Source organism: Polistes fuscatus, unplaced genomic scaffold (assembly GCF_010416935.1).
Source record: "Polistes fuscatus isolate 324 unplaced genomic scaffold, CU_Pfus_HIC Scaffold12, whole genome shotgun sequence".
NCBI lineage: Eukaryota > Metazoa > Arthropoda > Insecta > Hymenoptera > Vespidae > Polistes > Polistes fuscatus.
The window spans coordinates 1,568,983-1,586,008 of record NW_025113020.1 but is presented as its reverse complement, the minus strand read 5'-3'; the positions used below and the strand labels follow the sequence as shown (position 1 = coordinate 1,586,008).

At 31.5% G+C, this 17,026-nt stretch overlaps 2 protein-coding genes across 2 annotated transcripts; both read right to left on the bottom strand.

Moving 5' to 3' along the window:
- Positions 1 to 4,902: 4,902 nt before the first annotated feature.
- Positions 4,903 to 5,568, bottom strand: LOC122513571. Its single transcript, XM_043629981.1, has 3 exons — positions 5,287 to 5,568; positions 5,034 to 5,174; positions 4,903 to 4,950 (listed from the first exon to the last, which is right to left on the bottom strand). The coding sequence occupies exons 1-3, from the start codon at positions 5,566 to 5,568 to the stop codon at positions 4,903 to 4,905; spliced, it is 471 nt and encodes a 156-aa protein (XP_043485916.1).
- A 1,078-nt stretch (positions 5,569 to 6,646) lies between these two features.
- Positions 6,647 to 11,191, bottom strand: LOC122513570 (fatty acyl-CoA reductase wat-like). The gene is made up of 9 exons (XM_043629980.1): positions 11,022 to 11,191; positions 8,579 to 8,672; positions 8,247 to 8,492; positions 7,967 to 8,112; positions 7,589 to 7,891; positions 7,361 to 7,490; positions 7,197 to 7,300; positions 6,853 to 7,110; positions 6,647 to 6,770 (listed from the first exon to the last, which is right to left on the bottom strand). Exons 1-9 carry the CDS (start codon positions 11,189 to 11,191, stop codon positions 6,665 to 6,667), a joined length of 1,557 nt encoding a protein of 518 aa, XP_043485915.1. The 3' UTR covers positions 6,647 to 6,664.
- Positions 11,192 to 17,026: the final 5,835 nt, after the last annotated feature.

The following is a 17,026-nucleotide window of genomic DNA, read 5'->3' as shown; positions in this document are numbered from 1 at the left end:
TATAAAAACTATAAAAACACTATAAAATATTACAGGAAATTCGCAATATATCTTCAACTGATTACTTGTGCTGTAAATTCAATGATATTATACTAATTAGTAATTCGAAAAATATTTTCCTTCCCGATTTCAGGATTAAGTTAGCGATTTATTTAATGAAATTTTCTGATGAAGAGGATTGCATCTTATCAAGCAATAACGTACAGAAATACCGTTGTTAGATGTTACAACGGTAAAATTATTTTTACATATTTTATGTTATATTCTTTTCTTACTGTTATAAAAACAATAGTATTATTTAAAAATTTATCAGTATCGATATTTACTTAAATTATAATTTTTTACTATTGGTTGTGTTAAAGTTACGGTGATCTACATGACAGTCAACCTGTTAAAGAAAGAAGTGGCAATTTTTACAAATAATCATTAATTAAATTAGAAATCATAGCTTATATGAAAAAATTTAGTGTAATTTTGAACAGGTTATATGCCTCTACTTTTCCTTTATGGAAATATTAAATTTTATTTACACATTTTTTAATTCTGAATATCAAAGTTTTAATAATCTCTAATTATGAATGGCGACGTTTAAATATTATTTATTAAAATAATTTAATTAAATATTATTTAAGAATAATAAATGATAGGAATGTTAAGTAGTCAAGAGGTCTTGATATATAAAGAAAACGTGAAAACGTGAAATCACTGTAAAGTTTTGCAGTTTGCTACATACTATATCTGACTCATTTTTTTATACAAGCTCTTTTCTCCTACGCTGTATATCATATATATGTTATAGGGAAAGTTTGACCTGCCAAAATTGTGAGTTTTTCTTTGACGTTGTCCACAATGCCAGGCATTTTTAATCAACGTAGGAAACAAAAAAATTGTTATCATATCTGGCTACTACACAATTAATTAGACTATTACAGAATTTAATTTATTTATTTATTTATAACCTTTTTTCTGATTGTTCCTAATTTAGACTCTAATAACTGTACTTTTAATTTTATTATAATTGTGCAAAATCAATTCAAAAGAATTGAAGTTAAATGTAATAAAAATTTAGGACACTTTGTAGCTTTTGATCTTATAATACTTATGTATTTATTCTGCTATGTGGCAGAATCGTCATAAGACCTAATGTAAAATAACAATTATTTTAAATTGGAATAACATTTAAACGACTATAGAAACAATTTTAAGTTTTTACAATAGCTTATGCAGTTAGATAGAGATATTCTTCTCAGTTAATATTTGCTTCGTCACGTTTTACTATACCTTTTTAACAACTATAAATGCTTATACGAATGCTATACATATTTAATTAAACAAATATTAAATAAAATTAAAAAGTTTAATCTTAGGTTTTCTGGCTATAGTTTTTTAAGATCTTTGAACAAATGTAAAAGTTTTTAAAAAATATACATTGCACCATTAACGAAATACAGATAGCAAATCTTTTGCAAGAACGCATTAGTAGGATTTCGAAAAAAATTTTTATATTTATTTACATTTCATTAGCGTGACGAGTTAAAACGCAGTTTCCTTAACGTAATATCGTCGAAGAAAATCCTTGACGTGAAAAATTTTTTTTCTTGATTTTCTTTTTAGTGTCTCCGTTTTTATTTTTGGTATTCTAAAGTATGTTTAATTTACTTTATACTTTTTAAAATTTTTAATAGAGTATGTTATATTAATTTTATAGGGAATATTATAAACATAGTTGCACCTGGATTATAAAGCGTGAAAAGTTCTTGAAATTATACTTCTTTTAGCGCGTTTGAGAAAAGATGATGAAAATAAATTTTTACGATGCTTGATCACCAATCATTAAATCTACATCTTGAAGTTTGTCGAAATTTACGATGGGCGGGCACATCGATTTCAAAATAACGGCATAAGGTAAATCGATAATTCTCCCTTAAATTTAGTTTGGACTGATAGGTATCTATATTCTGATATTTTAATATACACATCACGTGTTTTATATCGATACAAATAAAAATTATTTATGTATTTTGAAGTTATTTAATTATTGCATACGATGGTGATTGATATGAAATAACTGTGAATATATTAAAAAATGTTTTCAAAAACATTTATTATTCATGAATATTGGTAATAAAAGTATTTTTTGAAGTTAACTAAGGTATTAATAATAATATATTAGTTTTAATTCCTTTTATTTCTTCTCTATAGTGATCATCAATTAAAGTTGAAAATGAATAACCTGGATAACATACTGTTGGATTTTGAATACCTTAACCATAGGATGAATATTTTCTGATTTAAATGTAAGAATACCGATGAATTACAATCGTACTCTTTATCTTAATATTATAAAAGACAATTGTAAGTAGAATAGCAATATTATGTTCAGTTAACATACTTTACTGAGTTAAATATCTTTATTATATTATTTTTTAATTCAATTTATGGTACTCTCTGCTTCTGTATTTATATTTGTTATATTTCATACATAAACTACTTTCTTAAATAGTTTTATCTAAGAGTATGGGGCTGTAAGAAAAAGACTTCGTTCCAGCATCGGATCTATGCATATAAATTTCATTTTCCAATGGGTTAACAATATAAAGATTTCTTTTAACTAATGTTTTATTCGTAGAGATCCCATGCGAATTATAATGCGAATAGAATTCAACCACTGTAACAAGGAATAAGCAAGACATAAATTTGTTAAAAGGTAAAAAAAATAATATTTCTTCTGATAGAAACAAATATTGTGATTCTCTTGAAAAATATTTAGTCAAAGCATTAGAGAACTTATTCTATCTCCATAGATGATCAATCATTTTACTAGTAGAAAGAGCGCATTATTTTTACCAATGATAAGAAGAAGCTGATGGTATTGAAATCATTAAAGATTTTTGAAGACACAGTCTTCTTTTTATTTATATAAGGAAGAAACCATGTGCATTAATTTTCTATCAATAGAATTGAAAAAAGAATGCATCTTAGTGTTACTTATAAATTATTTTTCAAACAATTTCTTTTTAAACTATAATCTCTTGCAGATTCTGTGTTAGTCTAAAAGCTGCTAGTATCAGGGAAGTAAAACAAGGTGTTATAATTCACAGAGTTAGTGGGTCCCAGTCACCAGGACACAGTGTAGCCTCAGGTAGCGGATAGATGAATGGCCTATTTTTCTCGGATAGGGATAGAGATTAGCTGCGAACAAAGTGAATAAGCAGTCACGGACAGCCGATTGGAAAAGGCACTCCTGGTCCGGTGTTGGGCGTAGGTCTGATAAGCTCACACTGTAAAACGACTTTATCTGGTAACAACCAAGCATCGCCATGGTTTCTGCTAGGGTCAAATTTTCCGGAGGTAAACTAGTCCCCTGTTCAGATCTTCGGGTGGGGACTACCCTAGGGAATTCATGTCGAGTTAAGTCCAAGAAAAAAGAAATCTCAAAGTGGGTACGTAGAACGTACGAAATATGTACAGATCCAGTGCGTTGCAATTGATGGTCGGCAAGAACGATAATTACGGAGCAGATGTTGTCTCGCTGCAAGAAACTAGATAGTCCGGGGAAGACTTGCTTAACACTTTACCGACCGGTAGCGGTTCGAACATACTATGCCCTTTTCACCGCCCACTCAGCCGCAGATCGTCCGAGACACCGGCTCGGTTTCGGCCTAGACTGACGCGCGGGAATATATGCGCTTTTCTTAAGCTCTGGTAAAATTGTACGCTTCGTGTTATTGTAGGGTAACCAAATTTAATAAAATCTTTTACTTTAATCATATTAGTGTTAAACAATATTTATTTTATCTATTACAATCGTTTTCAGTTTATTATTTAAATAAAATATACCATAATCCATATAACAATATTTGTCGAATAAAGAAGTTGTTTAATATTTTTTTAAACTATGATATCGCTCGAAACAATCACCTTTGTGTAGTGGGACGTTGCAGTATTTACAAGCGAAACCTGTTCTGCTTAGTTTTTTTTTACTTGCACAAACTCTGCATTGTCGTAGGGGTTTTTTTAGATCGACCGCTGGTCACTATATTTACCAGTTTATGCTTTCCGAAATTTGCCAGTCTTCCGGGATAATCAAATTGGGATGTGGTTCTTGTGGGTTCGGAATTAGGTAGACCCTTATCTTGCTCTTCAGTTTCGCAGTCTTTTATCAATGAAAGTGCCGCTTTGTGCAGAAAATTTTTATATGTAATCTTCTGTCCGTTCAGAGTTGTATATACTTTAAAGGAATTAAAAAGTGCACAGTTGATGAAGAATATTACGACACGTTTCGTCCATTTTTTTGTTTTCCTAGAAATGGAGTAATAGGACAGATCTGCGCGATCTACGCCCTTCATATATTTATTATAATCTATTATTGAAATAGTCTTCTGTATGGGGCAATCTGATGTCCTGCTTCTGTTTTTAGATTCCGCCATTTGTGCAGAATGTATTGTCGAGATCATGTGTACGTTCCTTTTGCCATTATTCCATACTTGTAATAAAATATGGCCATTTCTAAGAAATTGATGTTGGCCTCTTGAAAGTTTGGCAGTTTAAAGTATTTGAGGAAGACCACTATTCTTTCGAATCGTCCCGCACACTCGCAATTTATTTTTTTAAAAAATTGTAGCCATGTTGACACTATTATAGTAATTATCTTGATATACATGGTGCTATATGTTCTTATACGGTCTAATGACCGATAATACAGTCTTTTCTAATTTTTTTCCATCAGCGGCCTACACACAAGAGTTGGATACGTATCCTGTACGAGCTTCACACAGCACTCTGATCAATATTCCGTATTTTGTGATTTTTGCGGGATTATATGTTTCGATTGACAGTCTATCTCTCCACGGAATTAAACATCCATCTAGAGACAATTGTTGATCTCGTTTATATACGTTGTTAAATTTTTCCTTGAAATAATCGATGACAGGCTGGACCTTCACCAGCCTATGCGAATTGGGAGAAATATCGTTATTGTTACAAAAATGCCAGCTTTGCATTATTTGTAAAAATCTGTTTCTGCTCATAACCTTCGAGAAGAACGGCGTTTCTATAGATGGGTCTGTAGACCAATAATCGTAGAGAACGTCCTTCCTTACTTGTCCCATGAGAGCGATCAGGCCCAAAAATTTCTTCATTTCAGTCACCCTGACGTCTTTCCATTTTTTTCGCTTTTGATGTAATTCTATATTTTTCCACAATTTGATAATGATACCTATTAGACTCCCTCACGAAGTGCTCAATCAGGTAACTTCCAATGAATAAATTCACAATATCTATTACGCTTTCAGAGGAACTTGGCATAATTTTTACGCCAGAGCTGCCTTCGAAAGGTTCCAAAATTATATGTTTGTCGTTCGTTGACCATGTACCATTGTTGTCTTCAACGTTATCATTTATGCCCACGTCTTCTGAATCACTGTATATTAGCGGTACAGGACGTCGCTTTCGAATCGCTATACTACTGCTATCACTTTCGTCATCAGTACTACTTGCTGAACGGCAGTCAAGACAATCTGACAGGTCGTCGAGATAAAACTCACCGACACTATCCTTTTCATTCATTTTTAATGGCTAAAGCTTAGAGAAAAGCACCAATTATCTGAATAAAGAATGCGAAATGCTTACTGCTTGCTACTTGTCAGTCTAGTCTAACCAAATCTAACAGAAAGATCGAAAGTCGATTAATCGACAACCGGTTGGTAAGCGCTGTGGAGCAAAAGTCGAATAATCGATTGCCGGTCGGTATGTGCTGAGAACAAAACGTTGATTAATCGATGGCCGGTCGGTAAAGTGTTAACACAGGGGTTTAAATGCTTCACCATGGAGGGTCGGGGACCCATAGTTTTGGCGTCGGATTTATGATTAGTAGAAAAATCTTATCAACGGTTAGAAAAATTGAATTTATTAACGATAAAGTAGGACCGCTCGTTGTGCAGGGTTGGTGGTACAAGATTGCAATAATCAATTTGCAAGCGCCGACGAAAGACAAAGAAGATGAAATTAAAAATGGGTTCTACGAGGAACTCGAACACCCCGTGGATCAATTGCTGAAAGAGTACATGAAAGTAGTCTTAGGAGATATTAAAAAGTTGATTAAAATATTTATTATTCTTTAACATCTCTCCTCTTTTGTTTCCTACGTATGATTGCTAAATCACATTCTATATCCTAATCCCTATCAAATACATCGGTTCTTACAATAATTTCACTGAAATTAAAATATTAACATTATTTATTATAACTTCTCTGTGCCTTATAATTTTCGTGAATCGATAATATTTCGCTCGAGATATGTGAAGATTTTCTGTTAAATCTGAATATGTACTATTTTATCAATTCTCATTTTATCAAGTATATATTTTAAACGTACTAAATTTTTCCATGCATACATATCGAAAATTGTTTTATTTTACTTATAATCAACAAATTATAATTAAACTTAGAAGATAGTTGACACAACAATTCCAACTTCTACATACTTCTAGATAATTTTAATAACATAATATATTTTCCTGCAAGAATGCGAGGTCAGAATGACTACTTGTAAAAAAATTTTTAAGGTATAGGGAAATATACTCACGCTATGATAAAAAGTAATATATTTCAACTAAAAAAAAAATATTAAGAAGATCACTTTTTTGTTGTTTGGCAAAGATTATCAGAGAGAAAATACAGTACAAAAAAGTGAATATATTAAGGAATAGATGATCCAAAAGATCAAGGCATAAAACATCCATTTTATCGTATAATAAGCGATTTTCAACCTGGAAAAAAAATAAATCAAAAAATGATTAAATAAATAGGAAAACAAAATATTTTATAAAAACAAGATTATCAAACATTTACTTTCTGTAATAAATTTTTGATTCTTCTAACGTCTCCATCGGGTCTTTCCCTAAATATACTCGTATTCCGCGAATGTAAATTTCAAAATAATACTGCCAATCAATATCAGCAGCATTGAAGAAGAAGTTATGTTTATCGACGAGTGATAGTTTGTCCCATAATTTTAAAACGTTATCGTTACTGAATTCCCATTCATTAAGTGTAAAAAAATTTAATACATGTTTAAACTTTTCTATTTTTCTGAAGATGTTAAGCAATCTGAAAAATATACAATTATTTGATAATGTGCTTCTCTACTGATGATTAATAAATCGCTTGTAAATTTAAATGTCGTCATATATTACATTGGCTTTCTTCCGCTGAGATAAGCTAACGAGTCCACTATAATAGCTGGTATCCAGTGCAAAAAAATTGTCAAAAGAAAATAGACAAAATAGTTCTGTTTCATCTGTAACGAGTAATAAAATAATATTTGTTTCGAAGGAAATTTCATACCACTTTTTTTTACATTATTTTCTAAAGTAGCCCAATTTATTGGTCTTTGAACAGAGGAAACAACATTATAAATCGGAATCTCTTTGTCCGCTGGTAAATCATTATTTTTTCCATTTGAAGGACTAATACTCTTTAGTATGGACCTACAATAAAAGATTTTTTTTATTCGCTTTAAATGTTATTTTAAGAAATAAACTAACAATTCATTTTAGTGATTATTTAAAAAAGAAAAAAAAGTGACCTTTCCTGTGCAACGTCCCATGCTGCCGCAATAATGTTATTAACAACATAGTCAGCAGGAATTATGTCGCAAATAAGCCTATCATTGCAATTTAACGTGCGTAAAACACCTCTCGCACAACCAACAGCAATTCCTGTTACTCCATAAAAATTATTGATCCAACCGGTAATTGGTTCCTTTTCCGTTGAAGTAACAATTGATGGCCTAACGATGCAAGATGGAATTTTATTGGAATATTGCCGTACAGTATCTTCACAGATTGCCTTCGAATATGCGTAAGTATTGGGCCAATTACCAAGTAGCCTGTAAGATAAGCGAATATGCTAAACTACTTAAGTTAGCTCTAAGCAAAATGCAATATTCTTATTTTTTTATTACTTTGGGGTAATTAAATCTAATTCGTCTTCGCTCAAAATCTCTGTCAATTCGATTATGTCTTCCGTCTTCATAGGCGGCATGTAGAATTTTTCTTCAATTTTTTTATGTATGCAATATGAATATGCCGTTGATATATAGACAAAGGCCTAAAGAAAAAATTAATTATAAAACTAGAACAACATATTTTTTATTAAATAAAATGTCTAAATAAATAAATTTCTTCAGAAATTATATTTTAAAGTACATGATTATATATAGATCGTTAATTAGAAAAAAGTACCTCTAAACTTTTCATCTCCTGGGCAAGCATGAGCAGATCCCTTGTTCCTCTAATATTCGTATTAACTATAAAACGAATATTATCCATAAAACGCACGGATGCTGCGCCGTGGAAAATCAAATTGGTATCTTGAATACGTTTACGATCTTCCTCCGACAAACCTAAATTCAGTTGATTCATGTCTCCTTCTATGAGAATAATCTTTTTTTCGACATCTTTCTGCTCTTTCTTCAATCTGTCGAAAATCTAAAAATTTAAATATACACCATAATATCGGTGATTTGTTTCATAAGTATAGTAATAATAAGTAGAATGTTTGTAACTTTACTCACAACATCATTGAAATACTCTTTGAATCGAGTATTCGGATCTTGCTGTTTCTTTGCTCTTATTAGCAAATAAACCGTTTTTATGTCTGGACAACATCTAACAAAAATAGCAATAGATTTATACAAAAAGTTCTTACAAGGGGAACATACACCCCAATACTCACGGATTTTAACGAGCTTTGGTATATTAGTAGTATACTTTTAGGGTGTTATTGTGGTAAAGGGTTTTTTCAAAATGCCTAGTCAATTTTGAGAAAAAAGTTTTAAAGTTTTGATTTTTGTTGTATATATGTTTATATTATCTTAATTTCAAGAGTCTATGAAGTGACGTGCTAGCGTCAGTAGTAGCGTTCTTGCTTCTCGTGCCGGTAGTTAGTGTTCGATCCTTCGTGGGGGAAGTTTTTTTAATAATCTTTTTGTATTTGTTTTCAAATTTCTTTTACATATTTCTTAATTTTTAAATATATACAGGAAAGAGAAAATTATTTATTACAAAAAAATTAGAAACAAAAAATTTTTTCACATCTCGAACAATTAATAAAAGATGACTTATTACATAAACAACGATTTTTTAAAAGATCTGTTAGAAAATACACCTGATTAACGTTTAAAAATATTTCTCTTTCATTTGGTTTTAATAATTTCGAAGCGTACTATGCATATCGAATCGTTTTATGAAAAATTTTTGATGACAATTGATGATGGACTATTGAATGCTTTTACGATAACTATCACTCTGGAATCTGCGTTTAATAAATATTAATAAATGTACAATAAATGTTAAAACTCATAGATATAAAAAAATTATGTATGAAATTGTTAATTATTAGAATATATACGATTGTTATATTTGTTAGTATATTTAGGATTTATCTATTTTTATATACCTGTTAAAAAATAAAATATTAATAAGTAATCAATTTTCCTTTATTTTATTCGCAAGATGTTAAAAAATTTATTATTTCTAATTTTTTTGTAATAAATAATTTTCTTTTCCTGAATGTATTTAAGATTAAGAAATATAACAAAAAAATTTGAAAAAAGATACAGAAAAATTATTTAAAAAAAACTTTTCCATGAAGGATCGAAAACTAACTAGCAGAACGAGAAGCAAAAACGCTACTACTGACGCTAGCGCACCACTTGATAGACTGTTGAAATAAAGATAATACAAATATATATACAACAAAAATCAAAACTATTAAAACCTTTTTTCTCAAAATTGGCTAGGCATTTTTAAAAAATCCTTTCCCACGATAACACCCTAAAAGAATACTACTAATATACCAAAGCTCGTTAAAATCTGTAGGTATCCTAGTGTAAGGTCCCCTTGTTAGTGGAAAATAAAGTGTTAATAAAATAAAACATCTGTATATAATTTTAAATATAGAAGGGGAGAGAGAAATCGACAAAGGGAGAAAAGAAAGAATATTTACTAAGGACCAAAAAAAAGGACGAGGAAAATGCAGAAGGACTTATTAAATGTACGAATAAATTAGATAAAGATGATGAGACGTATACATAAAAAAGATATGCGTACTTTGTGTGATCTAAAAATTGATTTGATTTAAAATTTTCTTTTATCTAGCTGCAATCTCATGATTATAATTGTTAAAAATCTCTTAAAATTCCGAGTGATAGCTACTATTGTAATGATAAGGTCTGCAAAATTTCCAATTTTTTCAAAAATTACTTTAACCAGTAAAAAGATTGATTTTTTAATGGATAAAATTCCATACTATTTAAAGAGAAACTTAAAATCTTGAAACTCGAAGAATATCTTTGATTTTATACTTCTTTTAGCGAGATTAGGAAAAAATGATGAGAGTGAATTTTTACAATGCGTGCGCACCGACCTAATGTTTAAAAGTATAAAGTTTGTCGTAAGTAGTTAGTAGAATAACAATATTCTGTTCAGTTAAAATACTTTACCATACATAAGTAAAATCACTAGTTTATTTTTTATTTCCAACCATATAAACCTCTTGGAACATTATAATTTAAAATTACTTAAAATAATTACAAGTTTAGTATATAAATGTAAAGAAATATTCTTTAATTAATTTACTGCGTTAGTCAAAATCGTCGGTACATACAACTGACATACAAGTCAGCTGTTGTAAAAGAGAGGAGGAATAGATAAGAGTTGCGAGATCAGTCGCGAGCGTTTACTTGAGCAGTAGGGACGATACGGTTTATAACGAACACTAAATGTCGTTTCTTCTCGTTACAGGTAAAAAATGTAAATATTAGTCACATAAGTTTGAAAATAAAAGTTAAAATCTTCTCGTTACAGAAACACAATTTTGTTTTTAACAGTATTCGACCTACACCATAAATAGTCTTATATAAATAGTATCTAAATTTATTTAAAACTTATGATTGAATGCTTATGATGAATGTGTAAGTTTAATCGAGAACGAAAACAAATATTAAACATTGTTACCTCAAAAGCTTTTCCATTATAAGCCTTCCTAAAAATCCTAAGCCTCCTGTTATGAAAATTTTTTTTCCAGAATAAAATGTAGCTATTTCACTTCGTTTATTATAAAAATTCGGTTCTTCCACCATAGAAAACAGTTCCTCTTGATACGTTTTACCGCTCAGTGACTCCATTTTTTGGATTCTTTTATAATAAATATAAATATTACACACAAACAACGAAAGAAGTTTGGATAAATAAATTTGATAAATAAATTCTAAGCAAATTTCAAAAATAAATAAATATAAATAAGTGATGGAAGTAGATGCATTTGATAATGATTAAGATTATAATTTTTACTTTTTCAGATTCCTGAACTATTTAGTTTGAATTAATTTACAAATAATCTATTTTATTAAAAAGCATATAAAAATGAAATAATCTATTTCATCTGCTCTCCTATCTTATTTACATTAAAGTTTTGCTTTTTTTGATTTTAAGACAGAAAAGATATAAAAGGTTGAAAAGTAAAAATCTTACCTATTTACCTCAAAATCTTTTAACGCAAAGAATATAACAATTTTCTGATTTTATGATATTAAAAAAATACTTCTAATAATTTGCAATCTTTTGAAGAACTGAGTATGTTTGTGAGTGATTTAAAACAATTGTAGGAAACTAAGTATTATAAACGTACTCCCGATAAAAACTCTTTAGATATTATTCGATGTAACTTTATTCGACTGCGGTTATATATCAACTGGCTAATATCCGTTAAATAATCACTGGATCTACATATGTATTATTTCGTATTTATAGGATGTGCGGAATGAATATTTTTAATATGCATACAATACAATAAGAAATCACGTTGTATCGTGAGAATGTCTTTTGTTAAAACTATGATTTATTCAAATAATCTAAATTCAAGAGAATATAGAAATTATTTACCGTAAAGAGAAAATCAATATAAACGGCGCGCAGTAGTACAATATTGAAAAAATGCTGTAATATTATGACAATATAGTTTAATTTTTTTTAAATTAGTAAATGAAAGTATTTTGAGAAGGTGATTAAGAATTTAATATTATTTTTTTGAAACACAAGATAAGAAATATAAAACCAGGATTGTTAGAGTCTTCAAAATAATAACATTACTTTTTATTAAATTACTTAACAACATTATTATTTAGGTAAATTACAACAAAATTGCTTAGTTAGTAGCTCTCGCCGTTAGCCGTTTGTGAATTGGGATTATCATTTAGACATAATAATAATCTTTCATTTATATTAATAACTTTTATTCAGAAAATTATTCATAGCCACTAAAAAGTCAATCTGAGATAAAAAAAAAAACTAGTCCTTCTGTAGAATGAAAATAAAAAAAAAGCTATTTATATGAGCCATATCGCGATCAATACATCGATTGGTACGAACGTGTTTATATTTTGTTCTTAATCTCTTATCCTAATGTCTATACACATTCAATAGTTGGAATAAGGTCGTTAGACAGCAGTTAAATTTAAAATCTTTTGACTCGGTCACGTCAATGGATATAAGCCTTTCGCATATCCTTGACAAGGATATGAAAACATTCAGGCCACCGCCGTGGCAAATAGCTACTGGATCCAGTCGTCCGACTACTCCTAATAGCAGGAAAAGATCAAGAGCAGAGGATGATAACATCAATAAAAATCATGAAATGGAAGGAGTTGTACTAACAGCAATAGTTACTCAATCCTAAGTGATTGCACGGAAGTAGATGCACCGGCTCCAGTAAATGGATAGTCACCAAAAGCGCCTCCTCCTCCTCCTCCTCAAATATATATATATAAATGACGTTATTGATATTCAATCGCTGAAGAAATGTATAAAAGAAGTCGTGCATGAAAAAAGCTACCCTCTTAAGATTAGCAATAATCAGGTTTGTGTCCTGCCGGCTGATCCGGAGTCTTATAGAAGGATTGTGAGAATTTTGAAGTCATCGAACGTCAATTTTCACACATATCAATTAAAACAGGAACGAGCGTTTCGGGTTGTCTTGCGCAACATTCATCATTCCATTGATTTGAATGCCCTAAAGGACGAACTTCAAAAGCTTGGGCATAAAGTTGTAAACATAAACAACATAAGACACAGGGTAACACGTAACCCGCTATCAATGTTCTATATTGATTTGAAACAGAAATCAAATATTAACACGGTATATAACATAAACAAACTTAACAATACAATAGTCAAAATAGAACCACTCCTAAAAAAGAAAGAAATAGTTCAATGCAAAAAGTGCCAAAGGTACGGTCACCCTCAGAAGTATTGCAATCGCACATACCAGTGTGCCAAATGTGCAGATCAACACGCAACGGCTGATTGCAAAAAATCCATAGATACTTTACCAACCTATATTCTATGTAGCGGCCTACATACTGCGAACTACAAGGGATGTCCACGCTATCAAGAACAGCTTAAGAAAACATTCCCGAAACCAAGGCTCAGGGAAAATCATAATATTCAGACCAACCTACAAGCCGACCAGGTGGGGAAAAACCAACATTACACAAAACCAATGGTGTCTTATGCTCAGGCAACGAAGGGAAATAATCACCTGTCAAATAATCCAAACCTGGAGACATCCAATAACGAAAATACAAGCAATTGTACAGAATCTTCCGAAAGTCTGAGGAAATTGGAAAAACTTATCGAAAAACAATCTGAGCAAATAAATAACCTCATCTCATTATTACCAGATATCGTAAGTAAATTGTCAAGTATCGTCAAATAATGAAGACTCTACGTATCACGGTTTGGAATGCCAACGGTCTAATGCAACGAAAAGTTGAGTTGGAAGCTTTCTTGAAACATCAGGATATTCAAATAATGCTGGTATCTGAGACACACTTTACTGACAAAATTTATTTCAAAATTTTTGGCTTTAAGGTTTACTGCACGAATCATCCAAGTGGAAAAGCACATGGAGGAACAGCGATTATAATTTAATCTAGTCTGAAACATTACGAACTTGCACTCTACAAACAAGATTATCTTCAGGCAACAAATGTAATGATTTACGACTAACATAGCCCACTAACTATCTCGGCAGTCTACTGCCCTCCTAAACACAATATTCAAAAAGCAGAAATCGATCATTTTTTGTAAAGTCTTGGCACTAAATACATGGCAGGAGGCGATTTTAATGCTAAAAATAACCATTGGGCCAGTAAAATTGTAAACCCAAGGGGGAGAATTCTCTTAAAAAGTGTATATAAGGCAACGTTTATTAGTTCTGGAGAACCTACGTATTGGCCAACTGATGTCAACAAAATTCCAAATTTGCTCGATTTTTGCATACTTAAAAATATATCTCCTAGATATATACAGGTATGCTCTTCATCTGACCTTTCTTCTGACCATTCTCCAATCATAGCAACAATAATCACAACAATTGTTGAGAATAGCCCTCCAAGCTCTATATGCAATAAATTTACAAACTGGGATCATTTTCGGGAGACATTTAGTACTGCTGCTACAGCTGTAACACCATTGGTAACGACCGACGATGTAGACGTTGCGATAAATTACCTAACAAATAATATAATAAATGCAGCTCGAGCTTCTACACCTAGTCCTAAGAGCAAGAATAACCACGAGTACCCTGAATACATTATAAGAAAAATCCAAGAAAAACGAAAGCTGAGAAGAATCTGGCGAAATAGCAGATTACCGGATGACAAACAGTATTTAAATAAAGCAACGAGGATTCTAAGAAAAAATCTCACGAACTTAAAAAATGAAGGCCCACAGACCTTCCTAACAAAATTAAATCCCACAGCTAACAGTAACTATTAACTTTGGAAAGCAACAAGGCGATTCACACGTCCAATACAAGACATTTCGCCGATTCGACAACCACAAGGTGGATGGGCCAGAAGACCGATAGATAAAGCGAATCTCTTTGCCCTTCATCTGGCTGAAGTATTCAAATCTTCCCCATCTTCTGCATCTAACGAGGAAGAAGAGATCAAGAGTTTTCTCTGCTCGCCTTTTTAACTGTCACCACAAATCAGAGCTTTTACCTTGACAGAGGTCAAAGAGGCAATCGCAGCTTACATGAATCCAAGAAAGGCACAAGGCCTTGATCTAATCAGCGGGAAGATGATTAAAAATTTGCCGAAAAAAAGAATCGCATCAATAGTTTCCATATTTAATGCCATTATACGTCTAGGATACTTTTCTACCATCTGGAAAACAGCTGTGATAACGCTTATTCATAAACCAGGGAAAGCAGCAAGTGAAGTTACGTCATACCGACCAATTAGTCTTTTATTCGCTCTGTCTAAGCTATTTAAAAAAATGCTAATTATTCGCCTCCACGCTGAGCTGGACTCTAAAGTACTCCCTGATCATCAGTTCGGATTTCAAAAGCACCATGCAACAATTGAGCAAATTCAGCACATAACTAGAAAGATATCACAAGATCTAGAACGGAAAAAATACTGTTCAGCGGTATTCCTGGACATTAGGCAAGCCTTCGACAAAGTGTGGCACACGGGACGCTTTACAAACTAAAAAAAATTCTATCATATCCTTTCTATCTGATTCTCAAGTCCTATCTCACAAACAGGAAATTTATAGTCAAATATCAGAACCATCTCACCACAGCCTATCCTATCTTATCCGGTGTTCCGCAAGGCAGTGTACTCGGGCCTTTACTGTACGCAATCTACACAGCAGATTTACCAACCTCTGACGAGATAACTACAGCTACATTTGCGGACGATAATGCTCTGTTAGCATCTGACTGCAATCCTCAAAATGCGACTGATATCTTACAACGTCACCTACATATTCTAGAAAGATGGTGCCAAAAGTGGCACATCAATATAAACGAAAGTAAATCGGCGCATGTAACATTTACACTGCGTAAGCGCACATGTCCTCCAGTGGCCATTAATGGGGCAGAAATACCAATGAAAGATTCGACTAAATACTTGGGAATGATACTGGATAAAAGATTGACGTGGTAACAACATATCCAATCAAAAACAAACTACTTGAAGGGAAAAGTAAGAGATATGTATTGGCTAATTGGGAGAAAATCTAAGTTAAGTCTCGAGAGCAAGCTTGGCAATCTATAAGGCAATCCTAAAACCGGTATGGACCTATGGAATCCAACTTTGGGGTACTGCTGGTAACTCAAATATAGAAATCTTACAGAGATTCCAATCAAAAATCCTGCGTTGCATCTGCAATGCCCCCTGGTACATAAGCAATGAAAGAATCCATAAAGATCTAAGGATGCCCACAGTAAAAGAAGAAGTTGCAAACTTCATCGAACGCTACAACATTCGTTTATCTAAACACCCGAATCCACTAGCAAATAATTTGCTTGAAATCTCGAATCTAACTCGTAGGTTAAAAAGAGTCTACCCTTCAGATCTTGCAATAAGATTCACTTAACATCTAACGACGTTAATTAGTATAAGTTACATATATTTACGCTCATCATTGTAATGTTTTCCATACTTACAGTTCATGTCAATGTATCACGTCATCTTATATTACTCATAATTCTCGCTGAGAATGTATTGTAAATTCATATAATTATAAAAAAAAAAAAAAAAAAAAAAAATTTATAATAACCGTTTCATTAATAAAAATTCATATATATATGCCATTTTTCGACCAAATTAAACCCACCCACGTCATTAAATAATAGGAGTAAACGATCATCAGATATCAAAAACTAGACGTTAAAACAAAAATTCTGAATCCGTCTTTCCCCCCCTCAAAAAAAAAGAGCTAAAGCTATAATCATAGTTACATCGATTCAACTAACAAAAAGCAGTTATGAATATATATTACAGAAATGATCCCATGAAGTAGGAACTAACCTTTTACTTCTGCTCGAGTAATATATAGAGAAAAATATTGCATTTTACTTGTGAAAAACGGCAATTGTATTCGTTCTTTAGTGACTAGTCAAAAAAGTAACTAATTTTTTACATATACGGTAAAAGTGAACAATAAAC

Bases quoted from the DNA above. Each gene is read 5' to 3' on its own strand.
- LOC122513570 (XM_043629980.1), bottom strand. From the start codon at position 11,191: ATGGAGTCACTGAGCGGTAAAACGTATCAAGAGGAACTGTTTTCTATG. The intron at 7,301-7,360 runs GTAAAAAAAAGT...TACTCGTTACAG, and splicing joins GGGCTACTTTAGAAAATAAT to ATGAAACAGAACTATTTTGT. The intron at 6,771-6,852 runs GTAAATGTTTGA...TTTTTTTTCCAG, and splicing joins TCAAAAATTTATTACAGAAA to GTTGAAAATCGCTTATTATA.
- LOC122513571 (XM_043629981.1), bottom strand. From the start codon at position 5,568: ATGAATGAAAAGGATAGTGTCGGTGAGTTTTATCTCGACGACCTGTCA. The intron at 5,175-5,286 runs GTAATAGATATT...TTACATCAAAAG, and splicing joins TGCCAAGTTCCTCTGAAAGC to CGAAAAAAATGGAAAGACGT. The intron at 4,951-5,033 runs GTTATGAGCAGA...CAATTCGCATAG, and splicing joins AAACGCCGTTCTTCTCGAAG to GCTGGTGAAGGTCCAGCCTG.